This window comes from Pinus tabuliformis, chromosome 2_2 (genome assembly GCF_031772625.1).
Source record: "Pinus tabuliformis cultivar Carrire ecotype Pingquan chromosome 2_2, CPIR1, whole genome shotgun sequence".
Lineage (NCBI taxonomy): Eukaryota > Viridiplantae > Streptophyta > Pinopsida > Pinales > Pinaceae > Pinus > Pinus tabuliformis.
This window is the reverse complement of record NC_142300.1, coordinates 1,129,079,925-1,129,096,205: the sequence shown is the minus strand read 5'-3', so window position 1 is coordinate 1,129,096,205 and position 16,281 is coordinate 1,129,079,925. Positions and strand designations below refer to the sequence as shown.

Genomic DNA, 16,281 nt, shown 5'->3' with positions numbered 1-16,281 from the left:
TTTCCTGCCTGTCCTTACAACACAATTCTTTCTTCCCTTTCATTAGGTATTCTTCTACTCCCTTCTCTCCCTCCTAATCACAGATGCCCCCCATCCTCTTGATCTTTTGGGATAAATATTTCATAGGAGTGGTTAGGGTTAGGTAACTGCCCAACCTAACTATTTCTTGAGAATTTCATCCATCACCTTTTTGAGAGACACCTTCTCATGAAATTATATCAATTCATTTACTTGCCAAATTCGAGCACTACATTTCTTTTAACAATTAAAACAAAATTTCTATTTATATAAACTTAAATCAGTTCCAGTTTGTTTTAACATGCAGTAAAAAGAATATTCACATTTACAGGGGACATCACAATTTAAAATTTTTAAAAGCAACCCTAAAATATTTTACGGAAAATTATTGATATATTATTATAATTATTTTCTTAGTAAAATATTAGAAAATTTGGATTTATAATTAAGGAAAATTAGAGTTTGAAAAATTTGAATATTTATAAAAATTATTTTTGTGGAATAAATAAATTTTATAATTAGCTTAAAGACAAGTATTTCTTTTTATTTTTCTCTCTTTTTTTTTAGATAATTATGATAACCCGATTAAGGGTTTCTTAAATCCTCAATAGAGCTATTTGAAATTTTATCTCAAACACTCAGATCTAGATTTTTAAGGGCTAGATCAAACTATTGAGCCCCAATAAAACAAAGTTTTAGCTCTTCTTGTGCAGATTTCTCTGCAACACCATTTTGTACCATAGACCACTTGAGGTGAAATTTGTCCTTAAGTGGCGTAGTTGATCATGTTTGATTAGGGAAGGAATCCTCTATCCAATGACATATGAGTTTCACATTTTCTAATTCCTATGATAATTTTTATCTAATTTTTTTTAAACATAATGCTTGAATTTTTTTTGACAGTGTCAAACGGGTGAATAAAACATCAATTACATAAAATATACAAAATCAAAAAATTTCAAAAACTACAAATATCTTCGTTTATGAGTCCTCTTCGAAAAGGTACTCTTGGTTTTTGAATTTATTTAAATAATGGAAAACTTACAAAAAAAATTTAACACGTGTCTCGAAAATGCAATTAAAATATAATTTTGCATAAAAAAATCAATTTTTAATATGAAAACCTTAGTTCTCTTTGTGTAGATCACGATCACGATTATATATATATATATATATATATATATATATATATATATATATAGATATATGTTACACACATTTTAGACTAAGTTATGCTAAGCAAATACACACATAAATCTTAAGATGTGCAAAGATTTGCAAGGATATCTAGCCCTTTATGTGGCCCTTTATTTTCGACACCATAGCCACTAAAGTTGTTGCTGTTGTTGCGGGGATTTTTAATGGCCTCTTTACAGTGTCATTGCTTTGGGTTTCGATCACTTGATCTGCCCTGAGCGGGTCTGGTATCCTGTGCTCGGATGGCTGCATTTTTTTGGTAGCACTGTTCCGGCTCCTGTGCTCGACTGGCTACTTTTTTCGATTACTGATAATCGGTTGTTTTCTGGGACATTTTCTGCAATTACTGACTGGGCGACTCCATCTCGACATGAGGTGACTTGGGACGACACCACACATACCATTTTTGACACCTACATACCTCTTTTATTGCCAACTTGATCACAGCCCTTTTCTATAATTACTACCTGGGTACCTTCCTCTTTTAGCCTAGACGTTTAGACAACACATCTCATTCATTGCGCTTTATTCGGGTGTTACTTTCAGTATGTTCCTCCCATCTTTTTACGCACATTGTGGATCCTAGATATCTATCAGGGATTCACTGAACATTCTCATCTATTTTTACTCTACCACCTGGGTATTATTCATTTTTCTATATCTACCTCATCTGCTAGCCGACTTGGACTCATCACATGCGCGCGTGGACCTGCTGGCATCTGACACTTCTGCTCACGAAACTTTCATCCGGGCCACGATGGACGCAGAGACATCCTCAGGGCGGTGGGGTCCTTTGATCTTCGAAACCTAGCACACATCTCAATCGTCCAATATCTCTCCAGATGGCACTCATGCGGACTTGGATCTACATGCACTTTCCCATGAGGTTTATGGTTGGAGCTCTAGAAATCAAAAACTTTCTCTTTGCATCTCAACTCCGATCCCTGCTTTGGCTTTCAACCATGATGTCCTCATTGATAGAGTTATCAGTTAGATTTTAAGCTTCTGTGGTAGTTTTTTGCAGTGGCATGATCCAGATTATCCACAGTTTTGTGCTTATTCTGTCGACGTTTCAAACCCCAAAAGGGGTCCATCATCAGGACTAAATTCATATTCTTTCTGATTTAGTCCTGATGATGGACCCCCTTTGGGGTTTGAAACGTCGACAGAATAAGCACGAAACTGTGGATAATCTGGATCATGCCACTGCAAGAGTTATCAATCTTCAGAAACGTGCTCTGGTTGGTAAGTGGCAATTCGCCAAGTTGAATGAAGCGGATATGAGGATTTGGGTGGCATTGAAGTGGAAAACATTGTTGGGCTACATGCCAACAATGGTGTGATTGTTAAATGACTGGTATCGTTTTCACTTCCTCATTCAAGAGGACCTTCACAAAATCAAATCTGTTCCTTGCATAAATGGACGGAGCTTCCTGGTGCTTCACTCATGGTACATAGGGCTCAATCCCCTGAAAAATACTTTGCAGAAAAAGCTTATTTGGGTCAAGCTTCCCGGCTTACCCTTGGAATTCTGGTCAAAACAGGTTTTTAAGGACATTAACAACACAATTGGCACCTTTGTATATGTTGATTCGAGATGTCTGAGAGCGCAGGACAAACGTGTTGCATGGATTCTCATTGAAAAAGAATACAGAGGCAGCTTCTTGGATCACATTGAAATCCGTTGGCGTGACACACACCTGACACAACGGCTCGACTTCTGGGGGGTTCCTTTCCGGTGTATCTATTGCCATCACAACGGAAATCTCTTGGCACATTTCCCTCGGCGACAGGGTGGTAGGCATAATTCTCATTGACAACAACATTATAATCAACAACATTATATGTCGGGTATGAATTCTTCTCTCCCAATTGTTTCTCCTCGTAGCTAGTCTGATACCCCCCACTCCAGTCATAGCCCATGTCAGCCTTCGGGTACCTCATACCCACTCCATAATCCTCATACACTTTCCTACCTACACTGCACAATAATATATCCTCTTCTCGACCCTCGATTGAGCTGGGCGTTCCCCTAGACGTACCCACCTCACCACCACCCCCGAACAACTACCTCCCGCCCCTTACTGACTACCCGCCTATTACATTCCCTCTGTTGTCTCTAATTTCCCAACATCCCCACACATCTGATATATTCCCATGACATCACCAACACATGACACACCTCGTTCTCTTGGGTCAGGCACACACCCTATTATACCAAATTCTCCATTAATCTCCCCTACCAATTTGATTAACAGTGATCTAGGCTATCTGTTGCATAAGAAAACACTAGATCTTCACTCGCTCACCATCCATAAACCTCATGGACCATCCTCCCCTCATATCAGTCCCACCTCTGCAGGGAATATCACTGTCTGCCGCAAACATAGCCATGACAGTCGACATTTTTGGGGCCGTCCCCGACCTCTCGAGTTTAGCCTTGCAGATACTTCTTCTCTTATCAATATTCCTATTGCTGTTTCATATCCCCCTAGGCCCCTTAGAGCAAAGTCACCCGCACATGGTTCAACATGACTCTTATTTTCTCCCTTAATATCCGGGGTTTGGGGGCTGCCCAAAAATATTTAGCCCTCAAAGAGCTTTTCTATTCGATTCATCCATATATTATATTACTATAGGAGACTATGCATGATGTTCCGCAGGTGGTTTGTTACTTCAGGAAGATGTTACCCACCTGGCACATGGCGGCCACTGCAGCTGACAGCCTCTCTGAGGGTCTGGTGGCATCATGGAACCCACTATGGGTTAATGTAAAAGCTTTCTCCTGCTTCGCAAGCATCTTTTTGGTAGAGCACATTCGGAGACTACTGGGAAAAGTGCATATATTGAATGTATATGCCCCTTACAGAGACCATATTACCTTCTGGGAACTACTAAACTCTTTGGATATCTTGGACCTGCCTTCACTCATTGTTACCGGGGATTTAAATTTCACTTTGGGTTTAAATGAGATATGAGGCTACTCTCGCCGGGTGGACACACTAGCGGACTGCATGCAGGATCTCATTATTGAGCACAATCTTATTGATATCTGTCTATCCACTATAACTCCTACCTGGGATAATGGTAGAGCCGGAGATGCATATATTGCTAAGTATTTGGACCGATTTCTCATGCATGAGCAGATTGTCGAGTGACTTGGGCTGGTCGACTATGAAGTTGTGAGTAATCATATTTCAGATCATAGGCCTATCATTCTCTATCAGAAAAGGAGTGACTTCAGAGGTGAGATTCCATTCAAGTTCAACCAGATTTGGATTGAGGATCTAGATTTCAACAGTCTAGTGCGAGATGTCTGGCATCAAATTTGGGGCCCGAACCGACACACCTATGAAGCACATATTGGAGTTGCTTAAGGTTCTCTGGAGGGAGGTAAAGACATGGGAACATAGAAAATGCAGACTCCTCAATAAGAGCTGGAAGACATCTCACAGGCACTACATGAAATACGCCCTTCGCTCCTTGGTGATCATCATCCGAACCATATCTGTAATTGTATACATGCACTCAAACTTCGAAAGAAGCATATTCTCCACATGAAAGAAACTACCTGGCGCCTCAAGAGCAGGGCCATCTGGCTCAAAGAGGGTGACAAAAACACCAATTTTTTTCACTGGTATGCAAATTATCAAAGGAAAATAAACACTATCTGGGAAATAAGCGATGCGGATGGTAACAAAGTACAAACACAGCAGGATATTTGCAAATATGTTGTTCAACATTTTCATACTGCATACCAAAGGAGGGTTCTGGACTGCCCAGACGACCAACTATGGGGTGTTGAATATTATCCTTGCATGTTTGATGGAGATACAAACATGGCTCTATAAAAACCAGTATCGGAGAAGGAAATACTGAATGTGCTAAAATCCTTCAAACGGGATAAGAGTCTTGGTCCAAACGGGTGGACTATGGAGTTTTTTACTCATTTCTTTGATCTATTCAAGCAAGCACTACTAGACATGGTGGAGGAATCTCGTACCAGCAAATATATTCATCCATATATCAACTCTACTTATAATATCACCCTTATCCCGAAGAAGACACCAGCCTCTAGCTTCACGGAATACAGGCCTATTTCCCTCTGCAATCTTATCTATAAAATCATATAAAAAATGATTGCAAATAGGATGAAGCACACACTGTCCAAATATATCTCTCCACAACAGTTTGGTTTCCTCAATAACAAATAGATACACAATGCAGCGGCAATTTCCCAGGAATGCATGCATTCCATACATCAGAAGAAGCAAAATGTAGCAATAATGAAAGTCAATCTACAAAAGGCATTTGATTTTCTTGATTGGGGCTACTTGCTACTCGTCCTTCACAAAATTGGGATACATGCTGGACCCGCAGATTGGATTATGGCTTGCGTATCAAATGTGAAATATGCTATCCTTATCAATAGCTATCCTACGGAGTATTTTATGGCAGGCAGGGGTCTCTGGCAAGGCAGCTCGCTATCGCCACTACTCTTCATCCTAGCTATGGATGGGCTGAGCCTTCACATCCAACAAGTGGTGGTTGATGGGCACTTTCAGGCCTTACATATGGGATGAGGTATATCTATATCACATAATTTATTTGTTGATGACATCCTCATCATGGGCATTCTAAACGGGTATGCATGGTTTCATCTATATAATATATTTGTTAAGTTTGGTAGGGCCACTGGATTGAACATGGATCTCCAAGAATCTACTATCCTCCATGATATCTGTGATCAAGAGATAATTGCTTATATCTGCAGATTATTTGGTGTGGTCTCAGAACCACTATCGGGAGGTATGAAATACCTTGGTTTTCACATAAAACCCTGCAATTATAAAAATATAGATTGGATGTGGCTTGTTGACAGATATTACAAGCTGATATCTAGCTGGGAGTTCAGATGTTTGTCACTGGGTGGACGTGTTACCTTGACACAGGCTGTCATTACTAAATTGGGTGTGTACTGGGCACACCTATATTATTTGCCCATTTCCATCATTAATAAGCTTAATAGGATCACAACAAATTTTAGTTGGTATGGTAGGAAAGATTAGCATAAATACCATCTCGCTAAGTTGGAATTTCTCACGCTCCCCACACAACTAGGTGGCTAGGGTATACTGCATCTAAACAGATTCGAACGAGTGCTCCTGCTCAAATCCATGTGGTGTGGTATATTTGGGTTTGGTACATGGGGCTCGATTATACAGTCAAAGTATCTTAGAAACACCGACTTTTCTGTTTGGATGAGACGGGGACCGATCAGAACCACTTTGGTTCTGCAATCTGGCACATTTTTAAAAAACTACATCGCTGCTTTCTTTCACTATTGGCTTGGAAATTGGGCAACGGACTTTGCATTTCCATGGCCTGGACCACATACTGGGTACTGATACTATTTCCAATTTATCTGAGGAGCTTGTTCATTGTCTTCATAGTCGCGACATCTTTTTCTGGCAGCAGGTCATATCTTCATGGCAGGACTGTAGACCTATTTGGAAACATGCTACATATTTACAACTTGTCGGACAGATGACAAGCGAATGGGAACAAATCAGATCAAATCTGCTACTTGATGGTACATTCCGTACTGTGGAATAAGACCATATTGCCTAGAAGGGAAAAACAAAAGATGGCAATCATAAGGTGGCTGACACATATATTACACTATGCTATCGGGAGAATCCACAATCTGAGGTATGTTGGTTCTCACACTACTGGAAAACAAATTTTCCTATCAAAATTATACTTTTCCTTTGGTTGGTATGGAAAAATAAGAATTTGACATGGGAAAACCTCCAAAAGAGACATTGGTATGGGTCGAGCTATTGTGTAATTTGCAGGGCTGCGGAGGAGCATAACATACATCTATTTTTGCATTGTCCCAAGGTCATCTTGCTCTGGAAAAAACTTGCTTCTCACATTGGTTTCACATATAATCATTTCGACCTTATCTCAGAATGTCTTATCTGGTGGAGCAAACAACTAGCCACATGGCGCAATATACCTCTATATTTTTTTTGGGAGGTCTGGAAATGGAGGAATAAAATTATCTTCAACAACCACCGAATTTCTAATCTACAGGTATTGGATAACATCAAACTAGCTCTCACTACTGGTTCATATCTGCAAACTAGTCCGAAGGTTTCTTCATGTAATTCCATCCACAGTGTGGTATTCCCGACTGCGTATTTTGATGGAGCATCGCAAAGACATACTTGCGGATGCGGGTTCTGGATTTCTTTCTCACCAGATCAGGAATACTGGATACATTAGGGTGTTGGCCACAACACGAATATTAAAGCTAAAGCAATGGTGCTCTAGAGTTTACTTTGGTTCTCAAAATTTTTGAACATTCTTATTTTACATATTTATGGGGACTCCAAATCCTCATTGACTATGTTCTGGGACGAGCACATATCTTTCAATCCACTCTACAAGGTTGGCTCTTCCATGTACAACAACACTGAACACATTACCCAGGTTCATCTATTGAGCACATAGGAAGACAACATAACCATTTTGCAGACGAACTCTCGAAAAGGGGACTTCTGGCTGAAGCAGACGGACTACACATCGAAATTAAGCTAGAGGGACATATCCTAGATGTCAAGGTGATGACTTTCTCTAGATAAAACTATTTATCTGCAGGAATTCTCATATGAACTAGCCGAAATTTTGCCGGGATTTCTACATGCTGGACACATTATCAACCTACTTGTGTTTTTTATTTGTACATACCCTTCCTATGCTTGATTTTTACATTTCACTAGTCTTCTTTATGCCTGCACAATTTTGATTATGATAGACTAAACTTCTAGTTATGCCAGGATAAATTTGATTGGAATTGAAGGATGATATATGATGTATCTGTATTACATCTATATGCTGCTTCTATATTATATATGTCTGTAATATCTTCTTTTTGATGAATATAACGCTTTTTTCATAGTGAAAAAAAGAGTTACAAACATTTCATTTAATGGAAAATTGACATATTATAAGACATTGAAATTTTTTGCAATAAAAACAACATATTTCTCCACAGATTATCTTTTGACTCGGAATCAAAATTCACAATGCTTGTCCCAATTTTGAGGGCTTCAATTCGATAAAAGAGTAAAATTTTGAAAGTTTTAATTTTTTTAAATGTAAATTGTTTTTTTCTAATTGGTTGATGACTATTTTTAGGTAGTATAAAAATTGAACTCTAAGATATAAAAATTATATTAAAAAATAAATAATCTAAAAAAATTATTGGCCAAGTGTCATGATAATTTAAGTTTTGTTACAATACCATGGGCTAATACCATGGTTTATCATATTCCCAAAAATTATTACTCATTTCAAAATCAAAATATTTTATAAGTATTTTACTTCAAATTAGTTCTAAACATTTTTTAAATCAAAACATAATACTTACAATGTCCGCTGGTCTGTTAAGGCACTCCTTGATGTGAAGTCACAGGCACTCCTTGATGTGAAGTCACCGTTTCAATTCCCCAGCCCGAGCATCCTAAAGATGTAGTCCACGAAGCTTCCAAAAATAGAAGAATTTAATACTTACAATATATCAATATTCTTAACCATAGATATTTACCCCATTTTACCATGGATATTATTAACTTGTAAATAGAGTTTGTTACAATACCATGGGCTATACCATGGCTTATCAATATAAGTTGCCCAAAAATCATAACTCATTTTAAAATCAAAATGTTTTAAAAATATTTTATTTTATTTTAATATTACTTTATAACATTTTTATACCCACTTGTAGATACAAGTTTTGACTTTATAAAAGATTAGGAAGAAGCTCTTATTATGTTAAACTTTTATATTAGTTTTTAATTTATACTAATTTAAAATTATATTAAATATTGTTTATATATATATAATTTAAAATTATCAATTACTTTTCTCACCAAGATAATAATGTCGCATATTACTTTTTTTTTTTTCAAGCTATATGTTTTTCATCTTTCAATTTTTCAACACTTTCCTAACAAACTTAACATTGACAATTCCTTATCATCTAATATTTTCAGATAAATGTGGTCTCTAGGAAATGAAATTACATGAATTTTGATTCTTTAAAATATCACAACCTATTGATGGTCTTGATTTACTAATGTGAATAAATCCTTTTATCTTATACATGATATAATGAATAAGATTAATGGTTTACAAATCGTTTTTCCGTTTCAAACTTCTGCTCATGTTAGTTTTACAAATTCTAATGCTTACACATGGAAAACAACCCTCCACCAATTCCATTCTCGGCTTATGTTGGCTTTACAAATTCTAATGCTTACAAATGGAAAATAACCCCTAATGCTTATCGGTTTAGGTGTTAATACTAGCAGAATGCTTTGTTTCAATATATAACAACTTCTGTGTTATCGGTTTGCGAATAAATACGGACCAGTTTGATATCTATTCTATTCGTGAGCTGGTTTGTTGTTTATCGGTTTAGGAATTAAGGCTAGCAGAATGCTTTATTTCAATCGGTTCACGAATTAACACGGACCGGTTTGATATATATTCTATTCATGAGCTGGTTTGTTGTTTATTGGTTTAGGAGTTAATATTAGCAAAATGCTTTGTTTTAATATATAATAATTTGTGTGGTATCGGTTCACAAATTAGTATTTGAAGAATTTGAATAGTCTATTTAGCAGTTATCACTTTTAGGGTGAATTAATATTTAAAGAATTTGAATAATCTATTTAGCACTTATCACTTTCAGGGTAAATTAATACCGGAAGAATTTGAATAGTCGACTTAGCACTCATCACATTCAAGGTGAATTAATACTGGAAGAATTTGAATAGTCGACTTAACACTCATCACTTTCACGGTTCACAAATTAATACTTGAAGAATTTGAATAGTCCACTTAGCACTATTCACTTTTAGGGTGAATTAATACTTGAAGAATTTGAATAGTCCATTTAGCACTCATCACTTTCAGGGTGAATTAATACTGGAAGAATTTGAATAGTCGACTTAGCACTTCACTTTTAGGGTGAATTAATACTGGAAGAATTTGAATAGTTTACTTAGCACTCATCACTTTCAGGGTGAATTTTGAATAGTGGACTTAGCACTCATCACTTTCAGGTTGAATTAATACTTGAATAATTTGAATAGTCGACTTAGCACTCATCACTTTCAGGGTGAATTAATACTTGAAGAAATTGAATATTAATACTTGAATAATTTGAATAGTCGACTTAGCACTCATCACTTTCAAGGTGAATTAATACTTGAAGAAATTGAATAGTCAACTTAGCACTCATCACTTTCAGGGTGAATTAATACTGGAAGAATTTGAATAGTCGACTTAGCACTCATTTCAGGGTGAATTAATACTGGAAGAATTTGAATAGTCGACTTAGCACTCATCACTTTCAAGGTGAATTAATACTTGAAGAGTTTGGGCTTGCACCTCATAACCAGGACTTCCCAGGAGGTCACCCATCTGAGATCGCCTCTGGCTCAAGCGCACTTAACTGTGGAGTTTTCCCCACAATCAAGTCCACTTAGCTTGCTACCCCATTTGCAAAACCTTAGCAAGTATTGTGCCTCATGAACCATTCAAGTGACTTCCCGAGAAGTCTTGGTTACCAGGTGCAAGCCTGTGAAGTGATGATTGACGCTATGTGATTCATTTCACTAGTTTCAATTCTACTATTCAAAAATCATGAGAAATTAGTGAGTTACTACAATGATATCAATACTTAAATATATTAAGATTATTAACTATGGATATTTAACCCATTTTATCATGGATATTATAATTCGTAAATAGACGTTGTTACAATACCATGGCTCCATACCATGGCTTATCAATACCACTTGCCCAAAAACCATAATCCATTTCAAAATCAAAATATTTTATTTTAATATCACTTTATAACATTATACTAAACATTATAATGTTGTATATTGCGTTTGTGAATACAAATTATATATTTTTCATTTTTCGCTTTTCATTTTTTTCACAACACTTTCTCAACAAAAATAACATTGAAATCTCTTTGGCATCTAATTTCATTGTTTTTTTTTGGCAGCAGGAAAAAAACCATCTGTTGTATTATTATGGAATAAAACAGTGCATACTTATGAAGGACAGATTGTCCTCATAAACCTGGGATATACACAACATTCATTTGTGCAGTAATCTAAAGGATACAACATTATGGTACTTCCTCCATTTTTGTATTATACATAGAATCTGAAAAGTAGATAAGATCCTTCACATTTCTGAAGATCTCATACCTAATGGACTCTTTTTTGTATGATTTCTATACAAAATTAGTTACAAAATTATACAAAACTTAAAAAAAAGAGACAGAAATATAATATAAACATATCTGCTATGAGGTTCTGCATTTTTTATCCCGCTTCAGTGATCTATCCCGACACTTTTAGAATTTCTACTTCTGTCTCCTCAGCTCCTATTTTTATCATGATGTGCATGCCTTCTTCTGTGTCCTGTAGTCCCTTTTTCGATAATTCATCTGTTGTTTTGTTATGTGCCCTGTTGATGTGCCCAATAGAAGAATTCTGAAAGCAACTCCATATACATTTTATACGACTCAGCTACCCTTGTAATGAAGTTTGCTGAATGTTGTTCTTTCCATTAACATGGTCTATTATGCATTTGGAATCCCCAAAAATTTGTACTTGAGGGATATCTAAGAAACTGATAAACCATAATAGACCCCATAAAGCAATAGCTTCTGCTTTCATACTTGTTCCTTCTCCCCCATACCAGTGACTCCAGAATTCCTGCTCCTCAGTCAATTTTAAACAAAATCCTCTCCCACATCTACCTCCTTGAGTTGCGCCATCAAAGAACCCCACCAGGTAATTTGTAATGAGGACTCTTCCCTTCTCTGTCTTCTTCTTTTTACTTTTCTTGGTATTCTCATTCTGTTCTAAAACTACCCACTGTTCTATGGATTCATAGATTGATTTTCCCCTCCCTCTGTTGTTACCAAAAATCAGATGGTTCCGATCTTTCCAGATTTCCCAAAAAGTGACCAAAGCAAGCATCCTTCTGCTTTTACTCTGAGTGCTCCACCATTTTAAACATTCCTCTATTGTACTAAAGTGGGTGAATGGAATTTGCCTCTTGTTTGTGAAATGTTTCCAAATGCTGACAGATCTATGACAATGTAGAAAAAGGTGCTCATTGTCCTCAGAATTATTCCTGCATAGATAACATATCCCAAGGCCATGGTGGTTCTTCTTTTGTAGGTTTGCCCATGTAAGATTTTTGTTCAGCCAAGCTAGCCAAAGGAAGGTAACTATTTTGATTGGAATATTTACTTTCCAAAATCTGAAAAACCAACAATATTCACCATTAGGAAATTCCTTCATGCAAATTTTGAGGTAACACTCCGCCACCTCGACTTCTCTTGATATCTTCTTCTTTCCAACCCATGTCAAATGATCTCCCTTTTTGTCATAACTTATTCTTGCCTCCTTTGATGTTTTTATCAGCTGTAACCAATCCTGCTTATACTGATCAGCCAAGCTTAGCTAGGAAAAGTCACACCGTATTGGAATATTCCCTTTCCATTCCAAGATTAGCTGATTTAAAACAAAAAACCCTCTTTTATTCAGGTGCATTATTAGATCCATTGCTGCTAGGACCCCCTCACTTGCTCCTACAATACAATATTTTCCTATAATAACATTGTTACCAGTTCCAAAAAACCACCTTAAGTTTTGTAAGAGAATATTCCTTACCTTTCGAAAGTTGTTCCAGATTTGTGATCTGCCTTTTTTCCCGATTTCTCCTTGTCTAGCCCAGAAAGCAAAATCCTTATTCTTCAAATATTTGGAACGGAGCAACTCTCCCCAAATATTTCGACTATTGATACCCCTCCACAGTGATTTCAAAATTAGAGCCCATCCAAAAAACTTTAAGTTAAGAATACCCCAGCCACCCAAGATTTTGGGTCTAGTGATCTTTTCCATCTTCACTAAATGATACTTGCTGTTCATACTAGCTCCAGACCATAAATAACTTGCTATTGCTCTATTCAGAAGATTGATAATCATTTGAGGAATACAAAAAAGATGAGCCCAATAAATCCCCATCTGAGTCAGCACTGACTGTGTAAGGATGATCCGACCTCCCATAGATAAACATCTATTTTCCCATCCCTTAATCTTCATATAAAATCTCTCCACCAGCCACATCCAATCTGCATTTTTATAACTGCTTGGCTTAAGTCTGTAGCCCAGATATTTCATACCCTTTTCTATATTTTCTGCATTCACTTCAAAACAACTCTAAATAAAAGATATATCATCCTGGGCACATGTTCCATAAAGGATAATAGATTTCAGTTCGTTTTGGACAAGGTCCGTAGCAACCCCGAACTTCTTTATGATTATGGATAGTGATAACCATTTTTGCCTGTTTACCATACCCATCAATAGAATATCATCCACAAAAAAACTGTGTGAAACTGAAACGCGACTGCTAATCTTTAGAGCTTCAAAATCTCCAGTGGAGACTGCGTTTCTATTTTTTAAGCTTAGTCCGTCCATTACCAAGATAAACAAGAGGGGGGATAAAGCACATCCTTGTCTGAGACCTCTACCAGTAGCAAAAATTTTTGTAGGAAGGCCATTAATTATGATTGCATATCTAACTGATGACACACACCCCATGATCCATTCAATCATTCCTGAATTTATTTCGACTTTAAGCAGCACCATTCTTAGGAATCCAAAATCTACACAGTGATAAGCCTTTTTTAAGTCAACCTTCATCACCGCAACATTCACTATTTTTATTTTAATACTGTGTAGACATTCCTGTGCAATAGCTACAACATCATGGATAACTCTGTTGTTTAAAAAACCATATTGTTCAGGAGAGATGAATTTAGATAAAGCAACTTTCATTCTATTTGCTATAATCTTATATGTTAGATTACACAGAGAAATAGGGTGATAATCAACAAACGTTTCCACCACATATTTCTTAGGAATAAGAGCGATATAAATGGAGTTTAACAAAGTATGTATTAATCCTTTAGACCTAGATTCCTCTACCATCTGGAGCAGGACTTCCTGAAAAATGTCTAAAAAATGAACAAAAAATTCAGCAGTCCAACCATCTGGGCTCGGGCTTTTGTCGCCTTTCATTGATTTAATGGCCTGAGATAGTTCATCCTCTTTAACCTCCTTATACAGTTCCAAATTATCCTCATCATTAAACATTTTGGGCTATTCTTCAACTGCCCACAGTTGAGCATCCACATCCTCCACTTCCACTCTGTTATATGCTTTCTTAAAATATGAAACCGCTAGAGATGAGATATCCAAATGCTTATTAAAATTGTTTCCTTCACCATCCTTTATTTGCCAAATTGTATTTAGTTTCCTTCTGTGATTGGAAAATAGATGGAAAAATTTGGTATTCTTATCTCCTTCCTTAATCCACAGGGCTCTGCTTTTCAATCTCCAGGTTGTTTCTCTTATAAGTAGGATTTTCTTTTTCCCAAATTCTAAGACATGGATTTTCTCCCTTGGAGAGTGTACATTCATTTGATTATGAAGGACCTTCAACTCTTCCTCGATGATAGCCAACTCCTTTCTCAGTTCCTTCTTCTTCTTCCTTTCCCATTGTTTAACTTCTGATTTGAGAAGCCTGAGTCTATTTATGAAATTTTCAGTGCTGAAAGTTCCCGCCTCTGTGAAACTATTGTCCTTCCAGAATGTTCGGATTAATGAATCGAAACTTGGGTCTTCAAGCCAAATTCTGTTGAACTTAAAAGGAAAACCAAACCTTGCATCAGAATTTTTCCAAAACAGAGTAATTGGGCAGTGATCAGAAACATAGTTTTCAACAATAGATGAACTAACTTCCCCCATCTTCTCTATCATGTCTTCATGGACGAGAAACCGATCAAGTCTCTTAGCAATATACTTATTACCACCTCTTCCATTATCCCAAGTAGGGGCCATTTTGGGTGGACAGATATCGACAAGATTATGAACAAGAAAAATTTCTCTTAACTTTTGTGCCATTTTCTCCTCCACCCTAGTTTTCCCCCACAATTCTTCTTTATCTATGGTGCAATTAAGATCCCCTGCCAAAATTAGAGAAGGTGCATTAAGAATCCCCAATCCCTCCATAGTATTCCAGAACCCTTCTTTCTCTTTATAGGGAGCATATACATTAAGAATGTATGATCTTCCAGGGATACCTCTAATATCACCTATGAGGAGAATACCCATCGAACATGAAAAAGCCTTCAAGTTTGCCCCCCTTGGGTCCCAGAAAACAGAAAGACCGCCAGATCTACCAGTGGCATCCGTTGCCACAATATACCACGTGCGAAGCATCCTTCTAAAATATTTAATAGTTTGGACAACAAAGTGCATTAACTCTTAGATAAGAATTACGCTGGATTTAGATGAAATGAAAAGATCTCTTAGAGCTAGGAATTTTGGATGGGCCCCCAAACCCCTTATATTCAAGGATAGAATTGAATTCATTTGGGATTGATGGAGGGCATGCATGCTCTAAGTGCCCTGGGGAAATAGGAGATGAGATAGGAATATCAATGAGTGATGACGAATTTCTCAAAGTGGTATGAGGTTGACAAGGTCTACCTCTAAAATATTTGCTGCCTCTATTGTTTTGTCGTCTTACAGTAATATTTCCTACAGAAGTAGGGTTTATTTCAGGTGACCCGGATCCCTTCGGCTTATGGATAGTAAGAGACTTGAGATCTAGAGTTTTCCTTTGAAGAAGGAAATCTAAATCATTGTCAAAGGAATTAAGAGGAGAGGAAACTAGAGATATTTGGGCAGGGGCCTTTTCTTTATCCTTTGAGAGTTAGGTTGAGTGACTAGTGAGTAAAACTCACGAGCTTGAGTGTAAGTTTCATTTGAAGTAGAGGGAATATTATTTGAATTATGTAAGACCTGTAATGGAATCTGAGAAAATACAGGGGATGGATATTTTAAAATTTTCTCTACTGAAGGATTCGACTGCTATATGGGAGCCTGACTG

The 16,281-nt window shown here is 36.9% G+C and overlaps 1 protein-coding gene across 1 annotated transcript; it reads right to left on the bottom strand.

Annotated features, from left to right (window-relative positions):
• Window positions 1–14,486: 14,486 nt before the first annotated feature.
• On the bottom strand, window positions 14,487–15,608 carry LOC149197358 (uncharacterized). The gene has a single exon (XM_089408666.1). It carries the CDS (start codon window positions 15,606–15,608, stop codon window positions 14,487–14,489), a length of 1,122 nt encoding a protein of 373 aa, XP_089264792.1.
• Window positions 15,609–16,281: the final 673 nt, after the last annotated feature.

Excerpts from the sequence above, each read along its gene's own strand:
- LOC149197358 (XM_089408666.1), bottom strand. The coding sequence starts at position 15,608 with ATGCTTCGCACGTGGTATATTGTGGCAACGGATGCCACTGGTAGATCT.